The sequence below is a fragment of the Osmia lignaria genome, chromosome 5 (genome assembly GCF_051020975.1).
Source record: "Osmia lignaria lignaria isolate PbOS001 chromosome 5, iyOsmLign1, whole genome shotgun sequence".
Lineage (NCBI taxonomy): Eukaryota > Metazoa > Arthropoda > Insecta > Hymenoptera > Megachilidae > Osmia > Osmia lignaria.
This window is the reverse complement of record NC_135036.1, coordinates 12013661-12040306: the sequence shown is the minus strand read 5'-3', so window position 1 is coordinate 12040306 and position 26646 is coordinate 12013661. Positions and strand designations below refer to the sequence as shown.

The 26646-nt window shown below is 40.1% G+C and overlaps 1 protein-coding gene across 7 annotated transcripts in view; it reads right to left on the bottom strand.

Moving 5' to 3' along the window:
* LOC117605030 (disintegrin and metalloproteinase domain-containing protein 10) overlaps positions 1-26646 on the bottom strand; it is a 142904-nt gene that overhangs the window by 69978 nt on the left and 46280 nt on the right. For 6 of the 7 annotated variants that reach the window (XM_034325809.2, XM_076688282.1, XM_034325804.2 and 3 more), the window contains 2 exons: positions 21905-22024; positions 11378-12938 (listed from right to left, as the gene is read on the bottom strand). In XM_034325809.2, coding sequence (XP_034181700.1) covers positions 11378-11468 — 91 coding nt within the window. In that variant the 5' untranslated portion in view covers positions 11469-12938; positions 21905-22024. The remainder of the gene's footprint in view (positions 1-11377; positions 12939-21904; positions 22025-26646) is intronic. The other variant, XM_034325806.2, reaches the window with a different exon arrangement.

The window sequence follows — 26646 nt, the reverse complement described above, 5'->3', positions numbered from 1 at the left end:
ATGTAGTTTAGCACCGTGTACGATAATCAGAGAATCTCGAGGATCAAAGCACGACGAACGACGCGATGTAAACAATTTCATCTTTATTATTTCATAACAAAGAAGAAGAAGAAGAAGAAGAAGAAGAAGAAGAAGAAGAAGAAGAAAACATATACATATTATTGCTTCAGACTTGAGGATATCGACGTTTTTCTACTTAATCGTTTCTGGCTTGAAATGAAATTTGCCAAGCAAGCAGCTGAACAAAGGTTAGAAGAATATTTCCATTAATTGTACCTTACAATTAGACGAGGTTCGCCGAGTGTTATTAAACTATTTACCAAGTAAATATTTCACTTTAATAATTGCAAGCTGTTACCTAGACGAGGAAATAAACGCGGGTTATTTTGTGAGGGAAACTCACATATGTAAGTAGAGTGACTACGAAATTGATAAAATTCAAGTCGATTCAAGTCGAGAAAAATTTGTCTTGTTGTTAGTTTGCATAGGGCGTAGACTATGTAGACGGAATCGGTTCGTTGCCATTTGTCAGGAACGTTGCGAGGCCACTTATTTGTACACGTCCGCGTGTTCGTATCCAGCGACGATAGAACGCAACTGCGCCCCGAATTTACCAGTCTGGGAATGATCGATCCTCAGAGGGGGTCAGCTTGCTTCGACGAGACATTAGTCCTCGTGCCGTGTTTCTCTCTCTCTCTCTCTTCCTTTTATTCCATGTTGCGACTGCTTTATTGCGCTAGCAGCTGCCCGTTGGCAAACGTCTCTGCAGAACGTTTGAACGTTCGTACGTTCGTACGTTCGTCGAAATCGAACTACATAGTAGCGAGGCTCGATATTACTCCGTCGGAAAAGTAATTTACGAGCTCGTTCGGATTTCATCGGGACGTTCTTCGAAATTGAACGATCTACGAGGCTTGATAAAGGCTTGTTTTTCTTTGTCGCGTAACGGACTAGGTATATCAGTTCGTTGCTTTACACGGGCCACCCCTTTTGTTCGTTCGTTCGTTCGTTCCACGTTGTGAAAGCATTTTTGGGGACGGAATTCGATGCTAAGACAGAGAAACCTGTAGTTTACAGTCATCCTGGAAAATTTCCCTTCTTTTTTATTAACAATTTCGAAAGCTTCAATATAGATAAATATCCTTTCCGATTCAGATAATCGGTCGAATGGAAATTTCCGGATAAATCTATCGGTGAACGAACGAACGATCGTGGCCAGAGCGATATCGGCGCGTGCACGGTCTACTAAAATTCGCCATATCTATTCAGCGACCGGACGAGAAGTGGTTATCGAGCCGATTTTTCCGGCCGCAACACCAAGCCAGCCGGTTGTCATAATTGCGTTCGCCGATTGACGCGGATTCCGAGGTCGACGCGGCGGCGCTTCGAACCCGTTCGATCGTCATGAATAGGATTTCGATGGGGATGGAGGTCACGCGATGCGATTCGTGAACAATAACGATTACGATTACGATTACGATTACGATTACGATTACGGTAATGGGAAATGATAGCAACGGCTTTATTTTTCCAGAACTCGATATCCGCTGCAATACGCTCGGACGAACGGACGAACGGACGAACGGACGAACTAAAAGAAATTAATGGAGCCGATTTTCTAAACCGTTTCAAACGATTCTTATTATTACAAGAGAAAAGATTCAAGTGGGCAAATTTAATTGGAACACAATGTGAAACCGTTTTCGCAATAATACTCGTGTCTAGCTTAGTTCTAGCTTTACTGGATGTCCCGGAGGAACAATACGCGAAATCCAGTGGCGGCGAATTAAATCTGGCAGAAAGAGAAACCGTAGACGAGCAAAGGGATGAGTTGGTGAGAAAACGAAGCGAGCGTTGGAAACGCGTAATGAACTTGCCGTGTGCCGGTGCCACGAACTGCCGACAGTTCAGCAACCCGACAGAATTTCCAGCAATTAGTTTCCATTTTCCTCGCTCAGAGTTCTATCGGTATTTAACGTCTTCGTCTTTTCCTTTTCCTTTTCCTTCAAAATGTGTGAACATCCTGAAACTTGGCCTTGCAAAATTCGCCTTGCACCTTACACGAAGATGATTACACCGCAACGAGTTAAACGCGAAACCTTCAAGATAAAAGAGTGGAAATTTTGAGCTAGGCAAGTGGTCGAGGTAGTGGTGTTCTGAAAGGTAGCAAGTTTCACTTAAAAAGTGACCAACAATCTGCAACCCCTATCAGATTGAACGTCATAAATTTATCGAAATAGCTACCTATTTCGTTGATTGTTATTTCCACCACGGTAGTTCTTAACCCCACGGTAGATTTTACTGAAGCAATTAAGCTTATTCAACCCTGAAAACCCTTCTAGCATTGCACGTGTTATATTTAATTTAGAGAAGCAGTTAATTTTCCCTGATATCTTTTACTTTACGACGTATTAAGGCGCACAACAAACTGAAACGTAATTGACACACAGCTCAGCTAAAACGCTCGATGAGATTTGTGTTGAAAACACGTTGGAAATAAAAGGAAATAAAAAAATTTCTTTTCCACTTTCACGCGTAAAACATATGAATTTGACGAATTGAAATTGTATAAGAAAATTGATTGAAACGTGTTCATGTTTGACAAACGTAAACCGTTTGCAGCAATCGCGATATCGATAAACTGATTGTTTCTATTTTATTATTTCATTTTAGCTGTAGAATTGCATTACAAGCGTTTTCCGGTAAAAACGCGACTCGAATTGCTGCGAGTAGTAGAACAATCCGTTAAAGGTCAGCCACCATCAAGTACGTCGCGTCGCGTCGCGTCGCGTCGCGTCGCGTCGTAGGTGTAGGTATGTATGTATATTGCAGGCACTCGTTACGGTTTCCTGATAAATTTTAACAAGGTAATTAAAACGATCGTCCACCTTCGATTCCTTTTCGCAATACGTCGTTAATTAACTCGATGGAATCAACGAAATGTAAACATTAATTTGTTCTCAACATGTTGACTTTGTAGAGTAGAAACGATCGTGTCTAGTACGCGATAGATAGATTCGAAATCTATACCAGTACATATATTTTTTTACTTTCCTTCCGTGTACATACATATATGTATGATAAAATTAATTAGTTAATTATTTAATTAAATGAAATTTTATTCGATACCGATCAGAGTGAGGTTAAACTGATGTCGTTTATTTATGAAATTTAACGGTTCAAAGTAAGTTTGTCAGATAGTGTTCCGACGTACCGGGGCTGGAAGAAAATACCGTCGGATATTTCGAAGACAGTTCGTAGAGAAGTAGCATTTTACGCGACATTAAACGAAATGGCCACGATAAACGAAGTGAGGAGAGCGTAAAAGTGCTATTTATCAGGTTGGATGAAAGTGATACGAGGAGAAAACGTCGTTTTCAGCGCGGTCCGCTCCCGGTGCGGTGATGCGAAACAATTAAACTTTAATCGAACTTTCTGAATTGTCAAAAGGTCCGAGTTGAAATTGCCACATCGGACGGGGCTAAATAAATTTCCCCATTCGGTATTCCAACCGCTTGTCTGCCACCCAGCGCAACGGGCTGGCTTTTCTGCCAACGACAACACGATTTCCAACGCGTTGAAGGAAGCCGTACAAGAAGCGGAAAATCGTGTAACCGAACGAGCGCCACTCATATTTACGCTTCTAATCGAAATTCAAACTTTTCATTTGCAAATCAACAGCTAATTCCTCTCCAAAGTCCATCTAACCGGTTGAAATAATTTTTTTCTCTCCTTTTCTGTGCAATTCTTTCTATGCCGAAATGTGAAAGATTAAAACTTTCTAAATCCATACATATGCATTTCGATCCTGACGGAACGCAATCGAATAATCAAATTAAAGAAAAAAACGAAAAAATAAAATTAAAAAGAAAATAGAGAGTAACGTTACACATGAAACCGGATGAATTATCAATAGCCCCGGATGCGCCAGCCCGTGACACGAGGTGTCAGTCGCAAAATGGACGATCGCAGCACGCAGATGCGAAGCGAAATATTTCGAAAAATAATGTTCCGCCGCGTCAGCAATGATATACATTAACAGTACCGTTTTTCCCGCTCCCGTTACAACGCAATCGTCCGGCCATTTCGTCCTCATTCATTCATTCCCCGTTCCCTCGTCCAACACGTACACATCGTTCCTGGCAATTTTATTCGCCCTCTCTTCTCTCCCCTCTCCACACCGCACAAAGTCCGGTTGTTACCGCCAATTCGCATTATCCAATTTTTCGTGTGTCACGTACCGTGTCCCCGATTCGGTAGGTTACTTTCTCGCTGCAATTACACCAGAGCACAGTTGTTCTCTTTTCGGCGTCAGTGTTTGCAGACCGCGTCAATTTTTCTCATTTTTCAAATTCTTTCCTCTTCTTCGGAATCTCTGCGTTTTCGATACTACTGTTCGTGGACGACTTTAATAAATAATTATATGATGCACCTATAAAAATACGAATAGATTTCGATCCGGTACGATCCGATTTCTTTCGATTCGAGGAAAAATCGTTGGTCTACCAGCAACGAATTGCTACTAATTCACACTGCAAACTCTTTCTCTTCTCAGAAGAGTTTCAATGCTAGCCGGTGACCATTTTTCTGCCACCATTCCTCTTCCACCCCGTTCACGATTCTCTTCTTCTCTTTGTTTCTTCTCGTTTTTTATTCTTCTCTTCAGCATTTTCAATTCCACGCACTCGTCGCGCGATCTTTTCCTACGTCCTTTTCTCATCGACGCGACGCGACGCGACGCGACGCGACGCCGCGATCGTGTATCGTCTCAACTCTCAACCAAACACGTAGCCAGTGGAGATTTACATTGTTCGAGGTGAATTTCTGTTTGCACAGGACGGACAGTTCGTTTTGCGTGGCTGGTAAATTAAATAAATCCGGCATAGCGCAACCTCCCCTGGCACGACCGCGTGCTTTAAGTTTCTGGAGGAAAAAAAGGATTCACAATGCGTGCACGTGTATACATACATGGACACATAAGCCACGAAAAGGAGGCGCGAAACGTAAATTCGGCTTAAAGTTACGGCGATCGCGGACATTTGTGCTTTAGTTTTTATTAAATGGTTTCCAGACAATATTGAGGCGATATCGATACGACTGAAAGAGTTTGAATCGCTTCGTTTAGTTTAGTCGAACCCGAATCGAAGAAAAAAGCGTTTCGAATCGTCTGATGAAGAGTTGGCAAATTCCCTCTTCCTCTTCGCTATTTACTTTCCTTTCCGAATCGAGTCTGCTAATTCGAGCAGTGGAAGCTTTCGCTTTAAAATGAATCTAATCTCGCTAGCCCATTCGAACTGGAGCCAGGAACCATCCAGTCGAAACTAGCGATCGTTTTTTGTTACGTTCGAGCGGAACCGAGCTGAACGGAGCGGGTTGCCCGCGTGGACCGTTCGGATTTTCAGATGTCGTAGTCAGAGTAGGAAACTTTACGGAAATGGAAAAAGTCTTGAAGAAGGTTCCCTCTCGAACCCCTCCACGGTCACGTGGATTATTCTTGCCTCACTCTGGCAAAAAGTCGATACGCCACTGCGGCGAATTTTCAACAGCGCGGCGCGGCGCGGCGCGGCGCGGCGTACCGATGCTGCTCGCAAAGGATCCACATTGGGCAATTCAACTCTATTTGTCTGATCGGGAACCAACAAGAAAAATGTTTCGGGCTCAAAATATTCGTCGTATCCAAGCATAAAGTAAAATATAGTTTTAAACTTTAATCTGTATTTGCCTAATCCGCTCAACATCGTCGTTCGGCTTTGTCAGATCGAATACCGTAACGATATCTGAAGTTCGTAAAAGGTATTCGTCTATTAAATTATATATCGTTTTGTCGGGAAGCTTAACGATTCTAGGTACCTACATAAGTAGCAATTTTAACGAGCTAATTTTGTACAGTTTGACGGCGTCAGCTTCATTGAATATCGGCGTGGCGGGGCGCGGCGGGGCGCGACGGCGAAATTACGTCGATACGGTTAGCCGATAAGTGAAAAATGATGCACCGGAAATCAGGTTAATGTGTATTTACGACCAGTTTCAAGTGACTGGCTTTACATAGTAGACATCGGGTTTGATGGCAATACGGGATACTATCAATCTCTCGCTTCCAATCTCCCTGCTGCGCATTATGCCCACGTAATAAAATAATACTGTGCAATGAATTTATAGGTAGCATCAGGCAAGTATTCGATTCCTGTGGAGCATCGAATGCGTCCACTCTCGTTCTCTCTCTCTCCCACTCTTGGTTAACGACCAACCGCGCGACAAACCGATAACAACGTACAAATTTCAATTAGCATTCGGTGGTAGCAGTGTATTTAATTGTTGCACCACCGGTTAGGTTAGTGACTTCACTGCGGTTCGATTCGTCCCCGATAAATACGAAGATGATTTCTAATTGATGGGAATTTCTAAATTTAAATATTAAGTGGAACTGAATCGGTTCGTACTCGTCGTTCCCAAATAAGTAATTGCGCGGTCGAATTACAAGCGGTCGAGTATGAGTAGGCGATAATTAAAAAAGGATAAAGAGTAGATTACACCGTTTACACGGATCGCTGATCGAGCGTGACGCGTATCCAACGCGTCGTAAAAATTCATGGGGTAAATTTACGAGTGCAAGAGCCTCGAAATTTCCGGCTAACGATCCGCTTCGAGGGATGCTAGGATAGAAAAAGGAACGACGAGTTTAGCGAGAGCTCGCCAGTTTTATTGGAGGCTCGTTTATGAGCAGTTTGCCAGTTGCTCTTTTACGAGGTACATATCGATAAATAAGCGAGACCGCTCACTCGTGCGATAAAAGTAGAACGTTCACGTTCGCGCTTCCGTCCACTCTGTGCCGTTGCACCCGAAGGAATTAGATCAATTTTCATCATCCGTTGATTCACGTTGATCATTCGTTAGATCGAACTGTACGTTTGGAAACAGCTTGCGGAAATTGTTGCTGATCGAAATCTATAGCGAACACGACGCGCCGCGTCGCCACTGCCAATTACCTCGGGTATAAGTACCTTACCCTTCCTCCCATCAATTATTAACCCTGTAATTCGCGTTTCGCCTCCCTTCTTTTCCATCAAAGGACTCTCGAAACGCGTTCAGTCTCGCCAAGTCGTCCGTTGCGAGGCAAACGCCTCCTCTTTCAGCGGTCCGGTCGTCTACTACGTGCTGATTAAATTAAATCACGCTCATAGCTCGACGTGCATCCTACAGGCGTCTTCTAATCGAATCCAGCGCCGTTAATACGCTGGCGAAACTTGGTAACGAATTAAGAAACTGGCGGCCAACTCCTCGCCATGATAGCTTGATACCTCCTGCACCTACCGTCTTTAACGATGTTACTGAAACTAGATCGATTACGCTTGTAAGGGAAGATCGGTTTCACCATCGTCACCCACTTTCTTTGTATTCGCGAAAACATCTTATAAGATTTGTTGCAACTACAAACGTAAAATGTAGGTAAATTGTTGAAAAACTGCAAAGGCAACGTGTTAATAAGTAGGTAAGTTCCACTCGACAGTTTACAGTTTATGCTTCTTCTCTTGAGCTGTCGAGAAAAAAAGAAGCGTTTAATGATCTTTGGAAATTCTTATGGTTGCTCATTACGATGAACGAGTACATATTCGCTATGAAACCACTTGAAGATGAAGAACTTTTCTATTCGGAACTCGTTAAGACCCTCTTGAAAATCTTCTTCAACCCGTTCTAGACGAGCCAAGTGGCACGATGAAAAACTGCAGAGGAACGGATCGAAAAATACTTGAGAGTGCCTAGACTGAATCTTCATCCCCCATAAGTTATGCACCCGTTCGTCGTGGTTCGTGGTTCGTGGTTCGTGGTTCATGGTTCGTGCTTCGTGCTTCGTGCTTCGTGCTTCGTGCTTCGTGCTTCGTGCTTCGTGCTTCGTGCTGGCCACCACGGTAATAAATAATTTATTCCAGGAATCTCGTACGATCCGTTAAAAAATCCAGAAAGAAATTGAAGCTTTTAAGAATAAGAGTGAAATACTAATGGTTGTGGATAGTGAAAATGGCATGATCAATGTGTAATCGGGCCAAGTGCAAGAAACTAGTTGGATCAAATGAATTTTCTTGACGGTAAAGATTCCGAAAAATGTGCGTAGAACAGAAGAGAGGGAAATCGGTTTAATTTGAGAGGAGGGCAGACAGGGAAATTAGAATTACAGGATGCTCTCGATCTTTCCGCGTTTCCGATGGCCCTTGTGCTCGCAGCTGCTGCCACGCGATAAGAGGATTTCACAATATCGAGTTACGAGCGTGTGCAAAGTCGTTACATCGAGGTCGAGTGCCCTTCGAGGGCCCTTTATTCCGCACGAGTACTGCCAGGAGCAGCCACCTTTCGAGACCTTCTTCCCTCTTCGCCTATTCCTGTCCTCCTTGCGATTTGGTTCTTCGAAAAACCGAGTGCTCTCAAAGCGAACCAGCCTGCCGCCGATAACATTGCCGCTGATAACGTTTTCTTTCTTCCCGATCTGCGCCTCAAGTGCCTGCCATCTCTAGCAAAACATTCTGCCGCTATTGTGCCAATCATTTCCATCACAGTTTAAGCTTCGGCCGTTCTATGTACATATGTATATGTATTTTACGATTTTGCCACTTGTAGCTGACATATAACTATACGTATACACCTCTTTACAACTCGATTTCTCGGATAAAGCGGCAAGTATCCATAAGTGCTTGACCGAACGTCCCTTCAGACCGTATGAATATGCAATTTTATATTTCACATTCAAGGTATGTACACGTATGTACTTGTAACCCTCGTCGTGGATGCATCTCCTTCCTTCTCCAGGGAATTATCAGTGTCGCGATGCCAGTGTTAACCAGAGTCACCATCTTTAGCTCGTGTAATCTACTTGAATTTTTCGCATGAATTACATCCAACCAGGCTTTCGACCCTCCTGCCCTTCTTATTTAGCTGGTCTTCCGGTTTCAAAGCACCGGATGCGCCTCAGGCTGCTGTCTGGCTTTGTCTCGTTTGACCTGGCTTTACGCGTTCAACTTGCTCGCTAGAATCTTCTTCGTGTTCTTGCACTCGCTTTTCAAACGAATCTTTTGTCCTTTACGGCCTGATTGCACACCGACGCGACGTAGATTATCTTTCGAACGCGAGTATTTTAACAAATTTTTCTCACGTATTTTTGCAATTTTTCCTTTATAAAAAAAGAAAAACACATTTTATTTTGTTTCTCTGTCGGTTTTTCAAACAATTCCACGATTATCGTCTAATTTCGGCTCCCTATCCCAAAATCGCGTCGCATCGTTCAATTCCCTTTCGCGAATAAATCCCAACGACGGGAAAGCAACGGATGACAAAATTACGGCACCGCGGTACGGTACAGCCAGAAGGAAACACAGGAACGTTGGAATTTTTTAATCATCCAACCAGGTTCACGCGACGCAAAGTACACGCGCGACTTTCATTTTCTGCCGGTTAGTTTCGCGGCTCGATCGAATAAATATTCCAACCGCGTACAATTTACAGCGTGCCTGCCGAAAATTAGAGCGATCCATTAAAACAGGACACCGTCCAACATTTGAAAAAAAAAACTAACTAACATCGAATGGATTATGACAGTGCACAGTAAACAACTGATGCAATATTTGAGCGAATATTTGAACGATTACGGGTATAGTATTATTCGTATATGTACCTACCGTAAGTAATTATGGTCGGCCTTTTTCGTTACGATCTACATATTCAGTGTTTCGTTCAATTAATTCTCCTTAGTCAGAGATGAGTTACGATTAGAGATGAGAAACTCGAATGAGAATCTGGTTCCACGCGTCCTAATCGTTGAAGCTTTAAAAACGAAAAGTTGTCGCGTATCAAGTAGAAAATTGACCGTTTAACAGTGGAGAACGCACTTTTTTCTGGCCAGAAGAGCCAACGAGACTAATTCCGGAAATGGAGGTGCGATTACGCGAGCAAAGCCAAGCAAAGCGTTTGCGAAATCGAGCGTGCCTTTTTCAGTTTGCGAGTCGCTCGATTTACCGCCGCGCCGTACCGTTTCGTGTCTTCCTTTCCACCCGTGAGCCTCGAAGAAAGCACCCTTGCACAATAGGGGAGAACTGTGATATCGATAGAAAGGAAATCTCTTTTCCCTGTCGGTTGATTTTCAATGCGAGACTACTTCTTTTCAAACTTTCAAACCATTCAGCCCGTTAATTGTTTTCGACGATTCGTTTTTCAACATTGTTGAATATAATGTCTCTTGTACTACCGAAAATTTACTTACAAACATAGGTAATTTCTACGCGAAGCTTAATGAGAAAAAAGTATAATTTCTACTGAAAATCATACAAAGACGCTTTTACTATCTTACAGAAATAGAGTTTAAAGCGGGACAAACGCGTTTCCAACGGAGGCAAGTAATACGTTAAAATTTGCATCAAAGCGAGGTGGTTGTTCCGTGAATGGAGACAAAAATACAGAAAAATCTACCGAGGAAACCGGTATTTCCTGAACGTTAAGCCGCGCCGCGCCGCGCCGTGCGTTCTGCATCGCCGTCACTCCGAACGAAACAGAGGGAACCGCTACGCGACGCTACGCGACGCTACGCGACGCGACGCAAAACGATGCCAGGAAAACGGGGACTAACTTTTCCACATCGGATTACCACCACCGCGAAATGGAATAACTTTTTCTTCTCTTTGTTAAGCCGTTATCGTTCCTCTCTTTTATGTATAGCAACGGACTATTTTTAAGTGCGATGTTCGCATCAACCGTTCGGATAAAAAAGGAACGGTTCTCGTTGCTTGTATAATTTCGATAGAAAAGGAAAAACCGACATGGTCGGAGAAAAGGATTACAAGAAACTTTGAACAAACGCCCAGAGATACAAGAAGAAAACGTAGCTATAAAATGTAAAACAGCGTTGACACGGAGGCAGGAAAGAAAGAAAATGACAAGGCAAAGTACTTGATTCTCAATTCTTGAAATGCAAGAGTGAACAAGTTTCCAACCTTTCCTTTTAATGAGCGGAAACTTTTAGAATAATCCGCTTTGAGACTAACAACTTCACTGATTTTTAATAACGAATTTAGAGCCAACTGTGCGAGTACTTCTTTGGTGGTCTTATATTTTAATTAAAATTTGTAATCGATTGTGAATCGATTGTACGTACAGGATATTAGGTATACCTAGTTCATAAATTGAACCGTCTTTTAAATGTTCCGTATAATATTAAAGAAAAACTATTTGATAAAAAGGTCTTTTGTACGCGAACTATCGACAAAATTATTCAGCTTCAAAAAGAATAGCTCGAACGACCGCATAATCGTCTGTTGCGGTCTCGTCACGATACAGGAAAAAAGAAAAAAAAAAGAAAAAGGAGCAATAAGAAATTACGAGTGGATCGGGCACTTACCTTTGTGTGGTATTAGCGGCCAGGGATGTAACGGGGAGCCGGCAACCAGCCAGACACATGCCAGCAACACTCCGAACATTTTCACCCCCATCCACTTCGGACAGACGGAAACTTCCCTGCTTGTCCTCTCTCCACCGCCTCCGCCCCCTCCGTCCCTTCCTTCTCAACCTCCACCTCTTCTTCTTCAACTTCCCCGTTCACGTTACAGACCCCGTTCTACTCTTCTCTTTCTCTCCTTTTAACCTCTTACGTTCTTGTCTTCTTACCCCCCTCCCCCCACCCCCCTTCCACCCCTTCACTCTTCCAGCCTTTTTCGACTCTAGCGCAAGCAACCAACCAACCAACCGACCCCCAAACGAGGGGATGAACACGGCTGGTCGAGCCAGACGACACGGACACCGAGCAACTTGTGACCGTTCGAGTCGAGTCTCTGACTCACGTTATCAAACTGGTATCATACTCTTTGAAACTCGACGACGAACACGGCTGTTGCCTTTTCCACTGAGAGCTTTACACAAGTCGATGAATCGAACGAAACCTCGTCCCTGTCCTCCGGTCATTACTGCCCTTGAAAACGATCAATAAAGTGATATTTCTTTCAAATGATTCTTCACCATCTTGTCGATCCTCCTTAAACCTTTGCATTTTTCCTAGGAACTTTATAGAGTAGGATGATGATTTCGAGCAAAGTTTAATTGTCTTTGTGAAAATTACATTTTCGAAAACATACGATTGTCAACTTCGAGTCGATCAACTTCAAGTGATTTTTCGAGCATCGTGAATTCTTTTTCAAATTCTTTTTCATGTGTTTTAAATATTCCTCGTACATATCCCATCGTTATTGAAACGACACTACTGCCATCCTCGATTCTATTCACATCCTGGCTATTTTTCTACGTTATCCGACGTTATTGTCATTCTTGGCATTGATCTACCAACGTTCTAGACTACAATCTACATGATCGGTGCACCAGATCCGATCAAACTCCATCATCATTGTCATCTGATAGTGTATTCTTCTCTTCTTTCAAATCTTCTTTATCCGTGCACTCGATGAACGAGATACTTTGTGATGGATGCATCCCTGGATCGGCTCAAGTTTCGTTTCAACGAGGATTTCGCTGTCTAAAGAGACCAACTACCTTCGTTGGTTCGTTGATAGAAATCTTAAATCTGAGATTCTCATGCTGTGATACGAGTTTCTTGGACTTGTGGTGTACAGAAACATGTGTACCGAACTTGTTGCGGCTCGCCAACGCTTATTAAACTTTACTTTCGCGCCAGGACGAAGGAACTGCTGTCTCGTGGAATCAGACCAGGAAATGTCAAAGAGAAGCTTCTGGTTCAGCTAAATCCGTGGATTCGAGTCACGCGACGTAAGGAAAGACATACTTCCTCGTTCCTACCATATTCCTCGAGGATCTCCGGCCTTCTAATGAAATACTTTGCGTGGCTGGTTGGCTGGGCTGGCTATTAAAACAGTCACCAAAATGAAAGGAACTGGCTGTGATCGGATTCGAGACGAGATAACTTTTGCGGTGTTATTCTTCGTGGCGTTTATCTGGAAAAGAAACAATTGTGGACCTAAGAACAATAACTTAAATACTAAATACTAAAACTTTGGTGTAACATAAATTTATAGAGAACGTAACTGAAATTTAACCTCTTTGACCTTAATCAATGAAAATTATACGAAAAAAAAGTATTGAAAAAGCTTTGGAAAATTGATATTCTATAGCTGAATGAATAGGATCGATAAATGATCGTTAATAACTTGTGCCATCACTACGACCAAAACTCGTTTCATTTTCTCGTCCTGACCTGAATCGTTAAAAAAGCTTTTCCAAAGTTTCTTTGACTTTTTCTTTGTATGATTTTTTTTTTATTCTTCTTTTTTTTGTATACTCGTCGCAACGTGTACGCAAAAGGTTTGCTTCCACAAGGCCGCAAAACGTTTTTACTAGTTTATCGAGCGAACCGAAATTGCGCTAGGTATTGGAAGTATTTCATTTAAGAAAAGTTACGTTTTAATTGGATGTAAATAAAATTTGCCCCGTTAACAAGCAGGAGCTCGCATCTGAAAATGTTTTGTGGCGACAAGGCTCTCTTTCCCTCTGTTGCTTTGTTTGCGCTTCGTTGAGAAGCTCGATTCCGAGTTATAATTTAACTGCTGTTGGAAAAGCAAGCAGAAAATTTATAAACGAGTCGTGGCAGCTTTGTCACGAAGGGAAATTTTGAAATTTTGAAATTTTGAAATTTTGAAATTTTGAAATTTTGAAATTTTGAAATTACTTTTGATAAATATTATTTTATAGGTGAATGAATAAAATCTTTTCATTCTTCGAAGGCAAGTACGAGATGATTAGTAGATTAAAGTGAAAGAACTGCTTCCTGTTTATTATACTGTAGGTACTCTGGTTCCATTAATTAGTCGCATAGCTAGTGCTAAATATTTCATCCCTTACAGTTCCTTGCGTTTCCGCATTGTTAAGGCAATCCAATTAAATGAACGATTTATCTGTGTCCAGCAGGGACAACGACCACCTCAGGCGTATTAATTAATTTGTTTGAAAAATACTATTACCCTGTTTCGCGGACAAATACCTTTTATTTACGATACGCGACGTTTATCGCGATGCGTCTTTTGTATTTCTTAAACGACTGGGAAAATTTATGTAATTCTTTCTATTTCTACACATTTCTACACATTTCTACACATTTCTATACATACAGAACATTTTTCAACGAAACGATTAAAGAACAATTTTTCGAACAATAAGAATTCTTTCTACACTAATAAAAGCATGTTTACAAACTTGCTGATTGTTTTTCAAAACAGATAGTAGGTAGTAAAGAAAGAAAAACGTCTACTAAGCATCTTTCTCTCGATACAGTAAGCACCAAATGTTTTTCCTTTTTCTTTTTCTTTTTTTTTTTTTTTTTCATTTTTCTTTTTGTTAACACACCCAAGTACAATAGACTCGGTGCAAGCAGCGATAGTAGCATTATTTTCGACCCAATGGAACCCTGTTTGTTCCCGAAAGATAAGGAAACAGAAGAGCACTGTTGTCACAGATAATACAGCAGAGCAATATCTTTGCTGCTCGAGACAGCAAATACAAGCAAAGGACTATGACTATCTGAAAACGAAGGTTGAAAAGGTTCCGTGCAACGATTTAAAATAACATATACCTACACACCTACAATCCAACAACAAGTGTTACGAATTCCGAACGAACCGCTAACGAAACGACAGATACAAACAAGCTAACGATTTGATTCTTCATAGTGCAAGGCTGGATCGTTTAATCGTTTCTAATTGCAAACTGGATTTGTATTCAACATGAAACAGCACTGACTACGATCGAGATAGGACACACAGCTAATTTGGTAAACAAATTACTGAATTTCCCCTGGGAATTGTTTATCAGCTCTGCAAGCACGTTTTTAATTGGCGTGTTTCTTAGCCACGCACCTCTATGCATACCGATTTTCTCTAGTTCACCCGACGAAACGTAATTAACGATTTTTCTTCCTGCTCTTTTCCATTGCAAGAATGAATTTATCGTTGAAGGAAAATTATTTTCTCTTTTTATACTCTAATGCAAAAATAACGACTCGTCGCCGTTTTCTTATAATTAAGTAGCTACGGCTGCGAATAACGACAAAAAGAGAGGCCGAGAAAATGTTGTTAGGTAATCTGCTGCTTTATTTACCATGTACCGTTGCACGGCAAGGGAAATCTTTTAACAATAGTGCTGCTGCAACACTGCTGGAACTTTGTACCATTAACAAATCGTATTTATCATAGACATTCAACGTCATTTTCTAAGGTAGTTACGATTCTTTCACTATTGCAATTCCCAGAAAATTTCTCGTCGAGTGAAACGGTGAACGCGTCGCGTCGCATCGCGTTCAGTATCATCGCGATGAAAGCGTCCTGACTTGGGTCGCGACGACGATCACGATAGGAAGTGTTCATTGAAGAGGGTGCAGCCAAAAGAGCGAGCGTGACAATAAAAAGGCGGCTTTCACGCGGCTCCACTTTGCTGGACACACCACTTGCCGGTTCATCGTCTTCCTGCTTTCCTTTATATGGACCACTTCGCCAGCGGTGTAGCTGAATGCTGACCGTTTTCTCGTAAAACCCGCAAACCGAAGAAAAACCGTTGATTTTATCGGCAACACGTTTGCGAAGAACGCGTGCGCGGGTCGAAACGTATAAGAGAATCGAAAGTTGCGATTACCCAATTGGAATTAAACGTTATTATAGCATATTTAAAAGATTGCTTGAAAATTAATGCACCTATAAACCTGGTCAGGAACCAGTCCAACAACTTTAATCGAGCAACAATAAAGAAAGAAACAGAATCGAGGTTTCGTTTACGAAAACTTGTTGCAAGTTGAATAAGCAGAAACTTAATCATAAATTAAATGAACTTGGATCCATTTAAGATCATAAATGCTGCAATGTTCTCGGTAATCGAATGATTCGCCTCTGTTGAAGCTTAATTATAACGCGCTTTAAACTTTACAGTAAGTAACTTTTCTACGCTTTCTTCGTTCGATTCAGTTTAAATCAATTTCTTCTCTCCTCTATTACAAGGATGTTCAAGGATGTATTTCAACAATATAACAATACAGATCTCTCGATGCGATGGTTTCGTAGATTTGCAACGAGTTTCATTAACCATAAGTAGAGAGTCTCGTGCAGGAAATGGTATAGATTCGTTCGGATGTAAACGGTGAGATGTAAATTAATTAATAGGTATATCTATACACCTTATTTTCTAAATGGCGCACTCAATGGACTTTCCAAAAGATACGATATATGTACCGGTGTTTGCGTAATTGGAGCACGTTCCTTTGAGGCGCAAACACGTATTCTCATTATAACCAATAGAGGATTTTATAAATTCTCCGGGTAATGAGACTCCGCAATCCTGGCTGGCTAGCTGGTCTGTTCTAGCCTAGCCTGGTCTTGGCTTCTCTCTGTACCTTCTCCGGAAAATTAGAACGTGTTTGCGAGCGATGCTACGCGATAATAAATTTAATTAGGCTGGCTAACGAAACAATAACGAAAGACTCGTTAATAAATAGAAGCAAGATAAAAAGAAAGAATTCTGTCCATATTTTTTCTCTATTGTTTACTCAACCTTTTCATTTGCGCAAACCTCTTGAAATTCGTACAGGTTACGTTTAAAATTTTCAACAACAAAGTTTCACCTCGTGGAACGAACGGGTTGGAAATTGACATTGTACGGTTGAAAAAAAAAGAAATATTTTTAGAAATACAATTTGAAAAAATAGAAAGTAATAAAAATAAAATCATGCGAGTAATAAGAATGGTATTTGTATCTGAGGAATCGAGTGCAAGATGGTGTTTCTCGTTTACTTTTTTGGTAGGTACCTATGAACAAATATGTATCCCTTTTGTTAGGTATGTATACTAAACAATTATATTAAAATATTTTTATCTATTTAAGAGTTACGAGTGTATCTTGTTGAGAGTATGTATGTACACGGAAAGCAAATTACAAGGGTTTTCTCCGTTCTCCGGTCTCCTTTCTATTTTCTCGACAAATCCTGGGCGCTCTGCAGGATTCCCTGATAGAGCCAAGCTTAAGAAAAGCTGAACGTGGATTAATTTAATCTTGGACGTGCAGGTGCATCAGATTAACCCTCGTGCGTGCGTCTGCTTATATGTAGAAGGATCGTTAGTTGCGCAACGTATTGACGAGCGATAAATTAACCGGAAGAAATTTCACCGGTAGACATATCTCGTTTCAACCTCGAACAATTAATTTACTTTGTCGATCCTGCGACTGACTTTGCGTCCTGCGCTAAGGATTAATCTTCGATGAATGACTATAATGACTATAATGCGTTAAATCTGCAGCTGGAGTTTGATTTACAATATATGTGTATGTATGTATGTAAAACGAACCACCAACGAAGAAACGCGGATAAATGATTATTTATATCTCTATCGATTTCGATGAAATTACGTTTACACGCGAACACAGTGGAAAACGCGTGAACAAAGGTGAACGGTACTGGTGAAACGAGAGAAATATAAAACGTGTTATAATACTACATTTTTGTAGACACTGGAAACAAGCTTGTTTCCAAAGTTACAACGAATAACCTGAACCTGTATGTATGTATGTATTTACGTATGTATGTATGTACATACACCGAATTAACCACTATCGATCATTTTTCTTTTAAGGTGGAAAAAAAAAAGTATTCAAGTATGTAGTCAACTTTTCGTTGAATGAAAGTGGGATTTGAAATTTTGCCGAAGAAAGAAAAGTCGTTTCACAAACAAACTAAAAAATGATATTTTGGAAGCACGAATGGAACCATGAAATGTTTCCAATAACGTAGATAATACCTAGATGTAACGAATCGAGTTTCAACGGGCAGTTAGCCCGATTACCATTCCACGTTTTATTTATTACGATCATTCGCAAGCCTGGACTAATTAATATCTTTGATATGTAAATCGCATAAGCTGTCCTCGCTCATTTGAATTCCCATTAAGTAGATGTTTGTGTTCCTTAACTTCAGAGAGCTGTCATACTGTTTCATATAAGTTGTTATATTTTTGAAATAAAATTCACAATTTGGACAGCAGGGAAATATCGCGAATAATATGCAAATTATGCGGTACACTTAATCTTGTTTAACCATATCTCTGTGTATGACGTAAAATAGACCATTAAGGGTGATAAATTAATCGAGATGCTAAATTAATAATTTGAGCAGGGATATTTACCTATATATTTGTAGGATGGCTGAGCGATAAACGACGAGGCGAGGCGCGGCGGGGCACGGCGGAGAAAAACAATCAGAAATGAAATTAAACCTTTGAAATTTTCATTTACCACGTCATGACCCGTCGCGCCGTGAACAGATAATTCATGGCGTAGATATCCAATTAGAAAACACGCGATCCGTCGACTGCTTGATAATTCTTTTGCAAACGAAACGTCGCTTGTTGTATGGCGACAGTGACGGGATAGATTAAACGAAAGAGTTATACACTATTTTGTTCGTAACAAATGTCCATAATGTCGGTAGAAATACTTTAGCGAGGATATATTGACGATATATGTATGTATTTACATACATACATTCAGCCACCTGTAGCAAGATATTACTTCTGTCTTATCGTGAAGCAAGGCGGATGGAAAATAAATAAAGGCGGAAAGCAACGACTGTGTGTTCCCCGTCGTTTCAGGGTCCGTTGAATGAGACGCGAGAGAGGCGGCTGTCCGTGGTAAGGGGTGGTAAGGGGTGGTAGCAGGATTCAATTACCCCGGAAGAAGACCAGAATTTTGTATCATCCCCCAGGCACGAGTACAGATTTTCAATGAATCTTGTCTGATTCTACGTGACCGGTAGGTAGGCCGAGTTAGTTACACGACCGGCTCCGACCAATTGCCTTCGTTTCTGCTCCGTCTACTCCAACCTCTTTTTCATCGTTTCCTTCCTGCTTCCGTGACCTTTGTCCTCACCACACAGTTTCTCTTTCAATCTTGATTCTTTTCTCTAACTGCGGCTAATTCGACAGCTATTCGTTCGAATTTCCGAACGAACGTTTCGATGATTAATTCTTCCTACACGATACATAATAGGATTACACGTAAACTTTTGGAAATTTCATTGTTTAAATCTTAAGTAGATACCTAATGAACATTTTCCAAGACCAGGATTTTATTCCTAATTAATCGTATATTATTACATTTAGAATAACTTAAGGAAAAAGGGATTTAAAACGCACTTGTTCTTTCTCTATATGTATAAATTTTTATAATTCATCTTTGAATTATAGGTAACCAGATAAATGAAACAACTTACTTAGAAAACGAACGATATAAATTTCGAAATCACATTGACCCAGAAATAATCTCGTTTCCAACGAGCTAAATATTAATCCCGGACTTTATTAGTCACCCATTCCCATTCCGTTTCTACTTGACGATATGTACCTCGTTAAACGCTACATTATTTTCTTCTTCCTCGAAGCTTGTTCTAAAATCAAAGGTAAACAACTGGCACACGTTACACGTTTCACCTGTGTGTTACCACCTCCAGTGAAACACAGTTTCGATTCCTTCCGATAAATAGTTGGAAGAAGAGGGTTGCGAATGATAACATATTTGAATAGTGAAACTGTCGAATTGAAATTGATCAAAGAATTTTCAACATCGACAGGAATTTCATATGCTAAGTAGTATTGTTATTAATAGGTATAACATTAAAACGGACAGGTCCGTTTAGTCAATTATACGATTCACAAAAAGGAATATTTTCGGACAGCGGAATCCGTTCAACGAACATCACGTAGCTACTTTTAATTGAATTCGTGCTGCAACGAATGAACGGTCGTGTATGCTGAGAGATAATCGATCTATCATCCGGAACCACGTAAAATTAATCACTTTTGCCGCATGCTCAATTTTCGTCAGGGAAACGCGTCCTGATATTCCCGGAATTGAACTGTCTTGCCTCTCTTCCGTTAAATCAATTCCGTGTCGCGCGATAGCAAATTGTTACACAGTTGACAAAATTAATCTCCAATCCGAACGGTTCGTTGTGTCGAACAAATAAATTTCCTAGCCGTATGTACGTATGTAGTATTGTAGATTGTTTGACAAACGAACAGATATTGGCAATAGCAGTATTGAATATACATACATATGTATGTATGTAGATACCTATGAAGAAAACGCACGATAGGTGAAAATTTCCTTATAATTTTAATGTTAAAAAAAGTAGAAGAAAAAGATTCAAGGTTTTGAGAATGGTTGAAAGCATCGTGCGATAAAGTCAACTTGTCACTTGTTAGTTTATCAAAGGCGTAAATGCGAAGAGTTTAATTACCGAAGATGCGGCTATCAAGGGTCTAATTATCGGGCAGGTAGTTTCCAACTAATTGTAAGTAGCTAGATATCAAGAAAGTTAGTTAGAATTTAGCATCTGGTCGCTCGGGGACTGAACTGTCAAGGATCTAGCCGAGTATTCAGGTATTCAGGTAACAAGGAGAATCAGCCAACTGCCACAGGCCGATTTCCATAAAATTCTGCCACGTGATATTTTACAGGTTATAATGATAAATAGCTAGTAAATAGAGTCCGAACAAACAACCCCCATTATTTTCTCGATATTACGCTGATTAAAATCCTTCTCGTCCGTGTTCTAGTAGCGCGTCTCGACGCACTTAATTCAATAATTTAGCAACGGCAGAGTCGATCGCTGCGTGTCGCGTAGTTACAGCGTCGTTCCGTTTTAATAGCTCTCCACCTGTTGGCGAGCAGATTGCTTGAAAAGTCGCCTAATTTACCATTCCCTACTACTAAGCAATTACTAAACATTCTCTACGCAATAATATTTCAGAAAAATTTTCGTTAAATAATAAGTGAAATGAAAAATTAGCAGCGTTATATTATAGAATCCATTACACGATAAATTGTTTAGAAATGAAAATAATAAGAGGTTCTTCTTCTTCTTCTTCTTCTATTGTACATTTTACAAAATAACATCCCCTCTGTTTACAAGGATGATCGAGGAGAGAGCGAAAAATTATCATTCCCGGACAACATGGCTCTTTCTCGAAATGAGACGTTAAGCTCAGTTTGGATGGCGAGCTTGCGTGCGAAACGCTTAAAGCTCGCGTGGATTACATATTGTGCGGATCGGTGATCAATAAGGCTGACTATGATGGAGTAGCTTGACGGCTTGGCATATTAGAAAAATTGCATTGTAACCGGTTCCTAGTTCAGGAGATACGCAATTAGAGTTAACGTTTACCGAATTGCATTTTCACTTGAAAAGTTATTTAACTTTCGTACACGTTTCATTATCAAACGAAATCTATTCCTGAATAGAAGGACAAACGTTTTTTCAAGAAAATTTGCAATAAATCAACGTTTTCATTTCTATTCTAAAAATTAATTTCTACCTTTTCAACGATACTTAAAATCTATCATAATATTATTAAAAAAAGTTAATATCATAGAAATCAATTATTATATTATCAATATAATATTTCCCATATATGTAATATGTTCTCTATTTAGCATGCTTTATTTTTATTTAACTTTCTACTTAAAATGATTGATGAAATGAGCACTTGAAAACATCGGCCATTTTGATCAGATGACCTCGTGACCACATCACGTGATACACATCTTCCCCGTAAAATATTCTTTTATTTACGATTAGTTAAACTTTACCTGAGTGAGAGGGAAGCAATCTTTTCACCGTAAATTTCTATTAATCGACACTACGTATCAAATATAATGCAAAAATATCAATTTCGAGTTCAGGCTTAATTTCAATGTCAGAGATATTTTGAAATATTTTTAATTTGACGCACTGCCAAAGGCGACCGCCAAACGGCAAATCTCATCTGTCTTTTTAAATACTTAAACACTATATCTACTTAATAAATACCTACTTTCCACTTGCTTTCCTCTGAAGCAAAGTTGAGATATATTCTTAAATGTACCTACTCACCACCAATAGCCGATGTTATTTCCAGCATCGTCGGGCAGAGCTCAGCATCGTCGCAGTCATCGTTTCCAATGGTTTTGTGAAAACGAGCAGCTTCAACTTCCTTCGGATGTTGCCTTCAGCCTGTCACGAGAGATCACATATACCAGAGGAGCAAAGAAAATCACGGAAAATATTGTAATCTCGCGAGCGATTGTCACATGGAATGTTTCGCGTCAAATTTGTCGCGAAACAGTCAGTCAAGTCACGTGTCACGAACCGTCGACACGTTAACGAAGATTTCCGAACACGCAGGTATTAGCTCGATCAGCGCTCGAAACGTACTACTACGCCGACAGCAGCTCGAACTAATGCCGGGCCGCTAGCGCCCCCCAACCCGGAAAACTCTTTCTACCCCACTACTACCGCACTGATAAGCGCGAAGCGACGCGACGCGACGCGTCGCGACGGAGATACAAGTAGAAAAGGGTACAACTATGTATCTATGTACTATGCATATAATTATATAAAAAACGGCCGTTTTTCGATTCTGTTTACATTTAACGAGCTAAAGTTTAGTTATTTAATTTCACTACATCACTGAGAAAAAAGGGTACAAGTAAAACGTGATGTAAAATATTTAACCAAGAGTATGTACTATTTATTAAAGGAATACGGTTGTAAATGAGAGTTTAAATTAAATTTTTAAATCACAATGTGAAAATGCATCGTATTTCTTGTAATTTGATATTTAGCACGGAGAAAAACATATTTTAATGATCCGATAATCGATATTTAGCATCGAGTTACCAGAAATCAGCACAGGCAACCTGATAAAATATGTGTTGCTGATTTGAAAAATTTCTAAATAAGTCTTTATATGTAGAATATGGTTTTTGCGGTAACGTGGCGGTCGAAACTCCACGTGTTGTTCAATTTTTATAAAACTCGGACGTTGCAAGAACCAGGAAGGAAAGTTCGCCCGTGGGATTTATTGTTGGAACGGAAATGCATCAAGTATTTAAAACCGTCTTCTGATTAAACGGGTGCAAAGTCGACAAATGAATTTCCGACTGATCTATGACCTGGTTCTTCAATTTTTCTCAACGCAATATTAGTTTAGCTGAAGCAAGAAGAAAAAGATAGAAACGTCAAGGAAATATTTGATGATTTCACTAAAACTGGATTAAATATTGGCAGCAAAGATCGCAACAAAGCTGATAAGCTGATATACAAAGAATGAACTAATCCCCTGATTATCAATCGGTTTTACAAAACTACGCGACTGTAGTATTGTTAACGAAAATATTCTTGAATGAAAAAAACGGAAATATTAGGAAAATAAACAGCAGTCGAATATGTATGCGTAGAATGTATAATAGATTAAAACGGGAAAGCCTGGGGAACGATTTTTTGCTGCATTCATTTGAATTGAGAATATAAACGAGAAGGCATTTGCTTTAGACGAGCAATTTCAATTTAGATCAATTTAGCAATATCGTTGAATTAAAATAAAATATGTGAATTTTTTACAATCATTTTCTAATAGTTACGGCAAAGACGTCTTTGACGATCAGCTAAAGTAAAATTGCTCTCTAGCGATAGATAACTTTTCGGTGATCTTCCAAGTGGAAGAAAAAAACTCGGCATGGCGTTCGTTATTTCCAGGGGACCGTTTTCGTGCGAAACGTTCTCGAATAGTCTAATTATTTTTCATGAAATTCATGCAGAGTCATGAAATTCAACGTAAGATAGCGGAGTCAGGACGTCAACGACGTATATCTTATGAATCACGGCAGGAATTATATCCGGATTTACATAGAGATGGTTATTCTCGATTTGCACCCCGCTACGCTCGATTTCCCTGCCCAATAATTCACCGACACGCCGCTTAAGGCCTTAAGCCTTCGTAAACGTACAATATTTTCCTGGCCGATATTCCTGTCGCGGGATAATTTTCTTCTCCTCCCCTTGGTCCAACGGCGAAGCTGGAATCGTGCGTTTATCATATAATAGTTGATCGTGGAGAGAGCTCTCGTTTAACTCACCGGGCATCTTACTAACGAGAAAAATAATGAAGTTACTTATCTCGATACGCCGCTACGCTTGAAGTGAGGGCTACTGATTTGGAGGTAGATAAAAGATACATATCGTATAAACCACACGTAGACCATTTAGAATTGGAATTAACCAAAAAGAAAAAGGAAAAGGAAAATTGTTCAGATACTACTTCTTTGGAAAATTGTTTTCTTTTTAAGTTGGTTCAGAGCGTTGGTTAATTTGTCTTCCGATCGCGGAAACATGGAGATTTCCCTTGACTTCTCGCGAATCGTGCTCTTTCGAGCTTCTGTAACAGTCTACGCTCTACATGGAAGGAAAGCAAACGTTTGCTCGTCGTTTGCTCTTCAAATTTTGCTAATGGTTCGAGGAACCACATTCTCTTTCAACACGACGCTGTTTAAAAAAGACTCTACGACTCGAGGACAAATGTAATAAAAAATCGGCGAGGAAAACAAGGTTAGGGTTGAAAGATTTGAAAAATTCAACCGACTCGTTTCAACGTAATAACGTCCATGTTTCTGAAAGAAAGTACTACGTATCTATAAAGAATTTCAAATAATGTCTACATATATAGCCTCCTAAATGAATTTAGCATGGTCAATGAGGTTATAACCTCACGCATGGTCAACACCGCGATCAAAAGGATTGCAGCAATCGCTGTTATCGGTGAATCAATAATTCGATGAACACTCCAATACTGGGAGCAAAGAGAAAAACTCGAGAGCGTTTGGGGTTGTAGAGCAGAGGAAGTAAGGGACCAATGGCCTTTAGAGAGGAATCTACACGAACTTGAGAATATTTCGTGACCCTCGAATAGTCGAGTCTGGGTTGAATAATTCAAGCGGAGCAGGAGGTCCGGCATTGATTAAAAGGCAGCCTTATATCATCTCTCTCTTCGTTTCTCCCGTTTCTCTCCTCTTCCTCTCGGTCGCTCGATTCTTGTCAAGAGCGCGGAAAATGCCGCGCCGCGAGAACATTCCATGACTGTTTGATTAAGGAGCACGTGACCCAGTCCAAACTAAATACAACGCTAAGGGTGTGCATCTGCCAGAATTCATCGATTATCGTGCACGATAAGACGACAGATTTCCATCCCAATTTGCTTTCAAGCAACTACGATGAATGGCCAAGGATAGAAAATGAATCGAAGGTATCTGGTCATTTGGAAAAAGCACCAAATAGAAAATACGGTTAAAAAGCAAACGAAAGAAAGATGTAAGAAGAATCAAGGCGAAAGAAGTTTGCATGCTGAGATTTATCAGGAAGGAAAGCTCGTGAAGCTCTACATTACGAAACGATTGTTCCAAATAGAGAAAGAAAAATGAGATGTACGGGTATGTATCTACGTCTGCCAGTTAGTACAAGTAATGTATAAAAATAAAAGTGAAATTTACATACTTCACTGTACTTATTCGTTTCCTTCTTCCAAATTAGAATAGGTACTAGATAATCGATTTATAGGTGAATATTATTGTATGTATAAGTAGCTGGTTATCAGCGAACGTCTTAAAACAATGGTAAATGTCTTAGAACTACAAGGATAATTTGAAACTTGAATTAGTCAAACTTAAAATCATAAGTTTACAGTGCTCATATTTCAAGATTCAACTTGTGCCTTCTCAACTTCCCAATTCTCAACTTCATAATGCTCGAATCATAATGTTCCCAAACTTGAACTAACCTGTACGACTGTAGAAGGATTATAAACTTCGATACCGTGTCCGAAGTTGAAGAAAGCTTGACAAATTTCCATTTTATACCGTACGACTGAAACGTTTACCCGCGAATTGAAATTCTTTCTTCAAATTATACGAATGAAAATTGATTTTCAATCGTGAGCAATAAAGGCTTGATTTCCGTTGGACTTGACTGAAAAATTTATTTGCAAACAGTGGGGAAGTAAAGAATGGAAATTCTTTTGACATTCGTCCCGCTCAACGCTTTCCGGTCAAAATGCCATTTGAATGGTGGAAAAGGGCTGGAGAATATCGAGGTCACGCTTGAAGGAACGAGAAAGTTGATCGTATAAAGTATAAAGGAAACGAAGGGGATAGACGAGAGGAATGATCGCGAAAATAAGAACGTAAGAAGCTTTTCGCGTGGCTGAAAAGAAGCATTGCACCAAGAAGTTGTTCGCTTGGAATGCTACTTATATTCTCCGACCAATCGATTAAGCTCGTTACATTCTTCCCCTTCTTTTTTTTTCTTTTTTTTCAACTTTCTCAAAGGCGATTAGCAAACGAAAAAATGTCAGTTCTCATTTCTCATTTCTCATTTCTCATTTCTCATTTCCCGTTACAAATATAATATAACTTTGCATGCATGGCCGGTCATTAGGTAATTGAGATACCATGAATGACTTTTGCAATTCATTGTATTGCAGTTCCAGTTGTACAAATTAAAAGGGGAATCTTTCATTACCAGATCGACCATCTTCGGATTGTTGAAGGTTGACCAATTAATCGGAAAGGAATTTAATATCCCGTGGAAAACGAAGTAGCCATCGATGGCCCATCGTTTAAATCATAAAGGATAGTTTTAATAAATCAGGATAAACATTCGTACTGAACCCTCATGGAATATCCATTAACGAGCAGCGTAGAGGAGAGGATCGTTTATGGTGATCTTGAATTACACCTTGCGTCTTAATTGAACGGAGCTTTAATTACAATTTACGTTCTCGCCAAGTTTCCAGCGAGCGACGG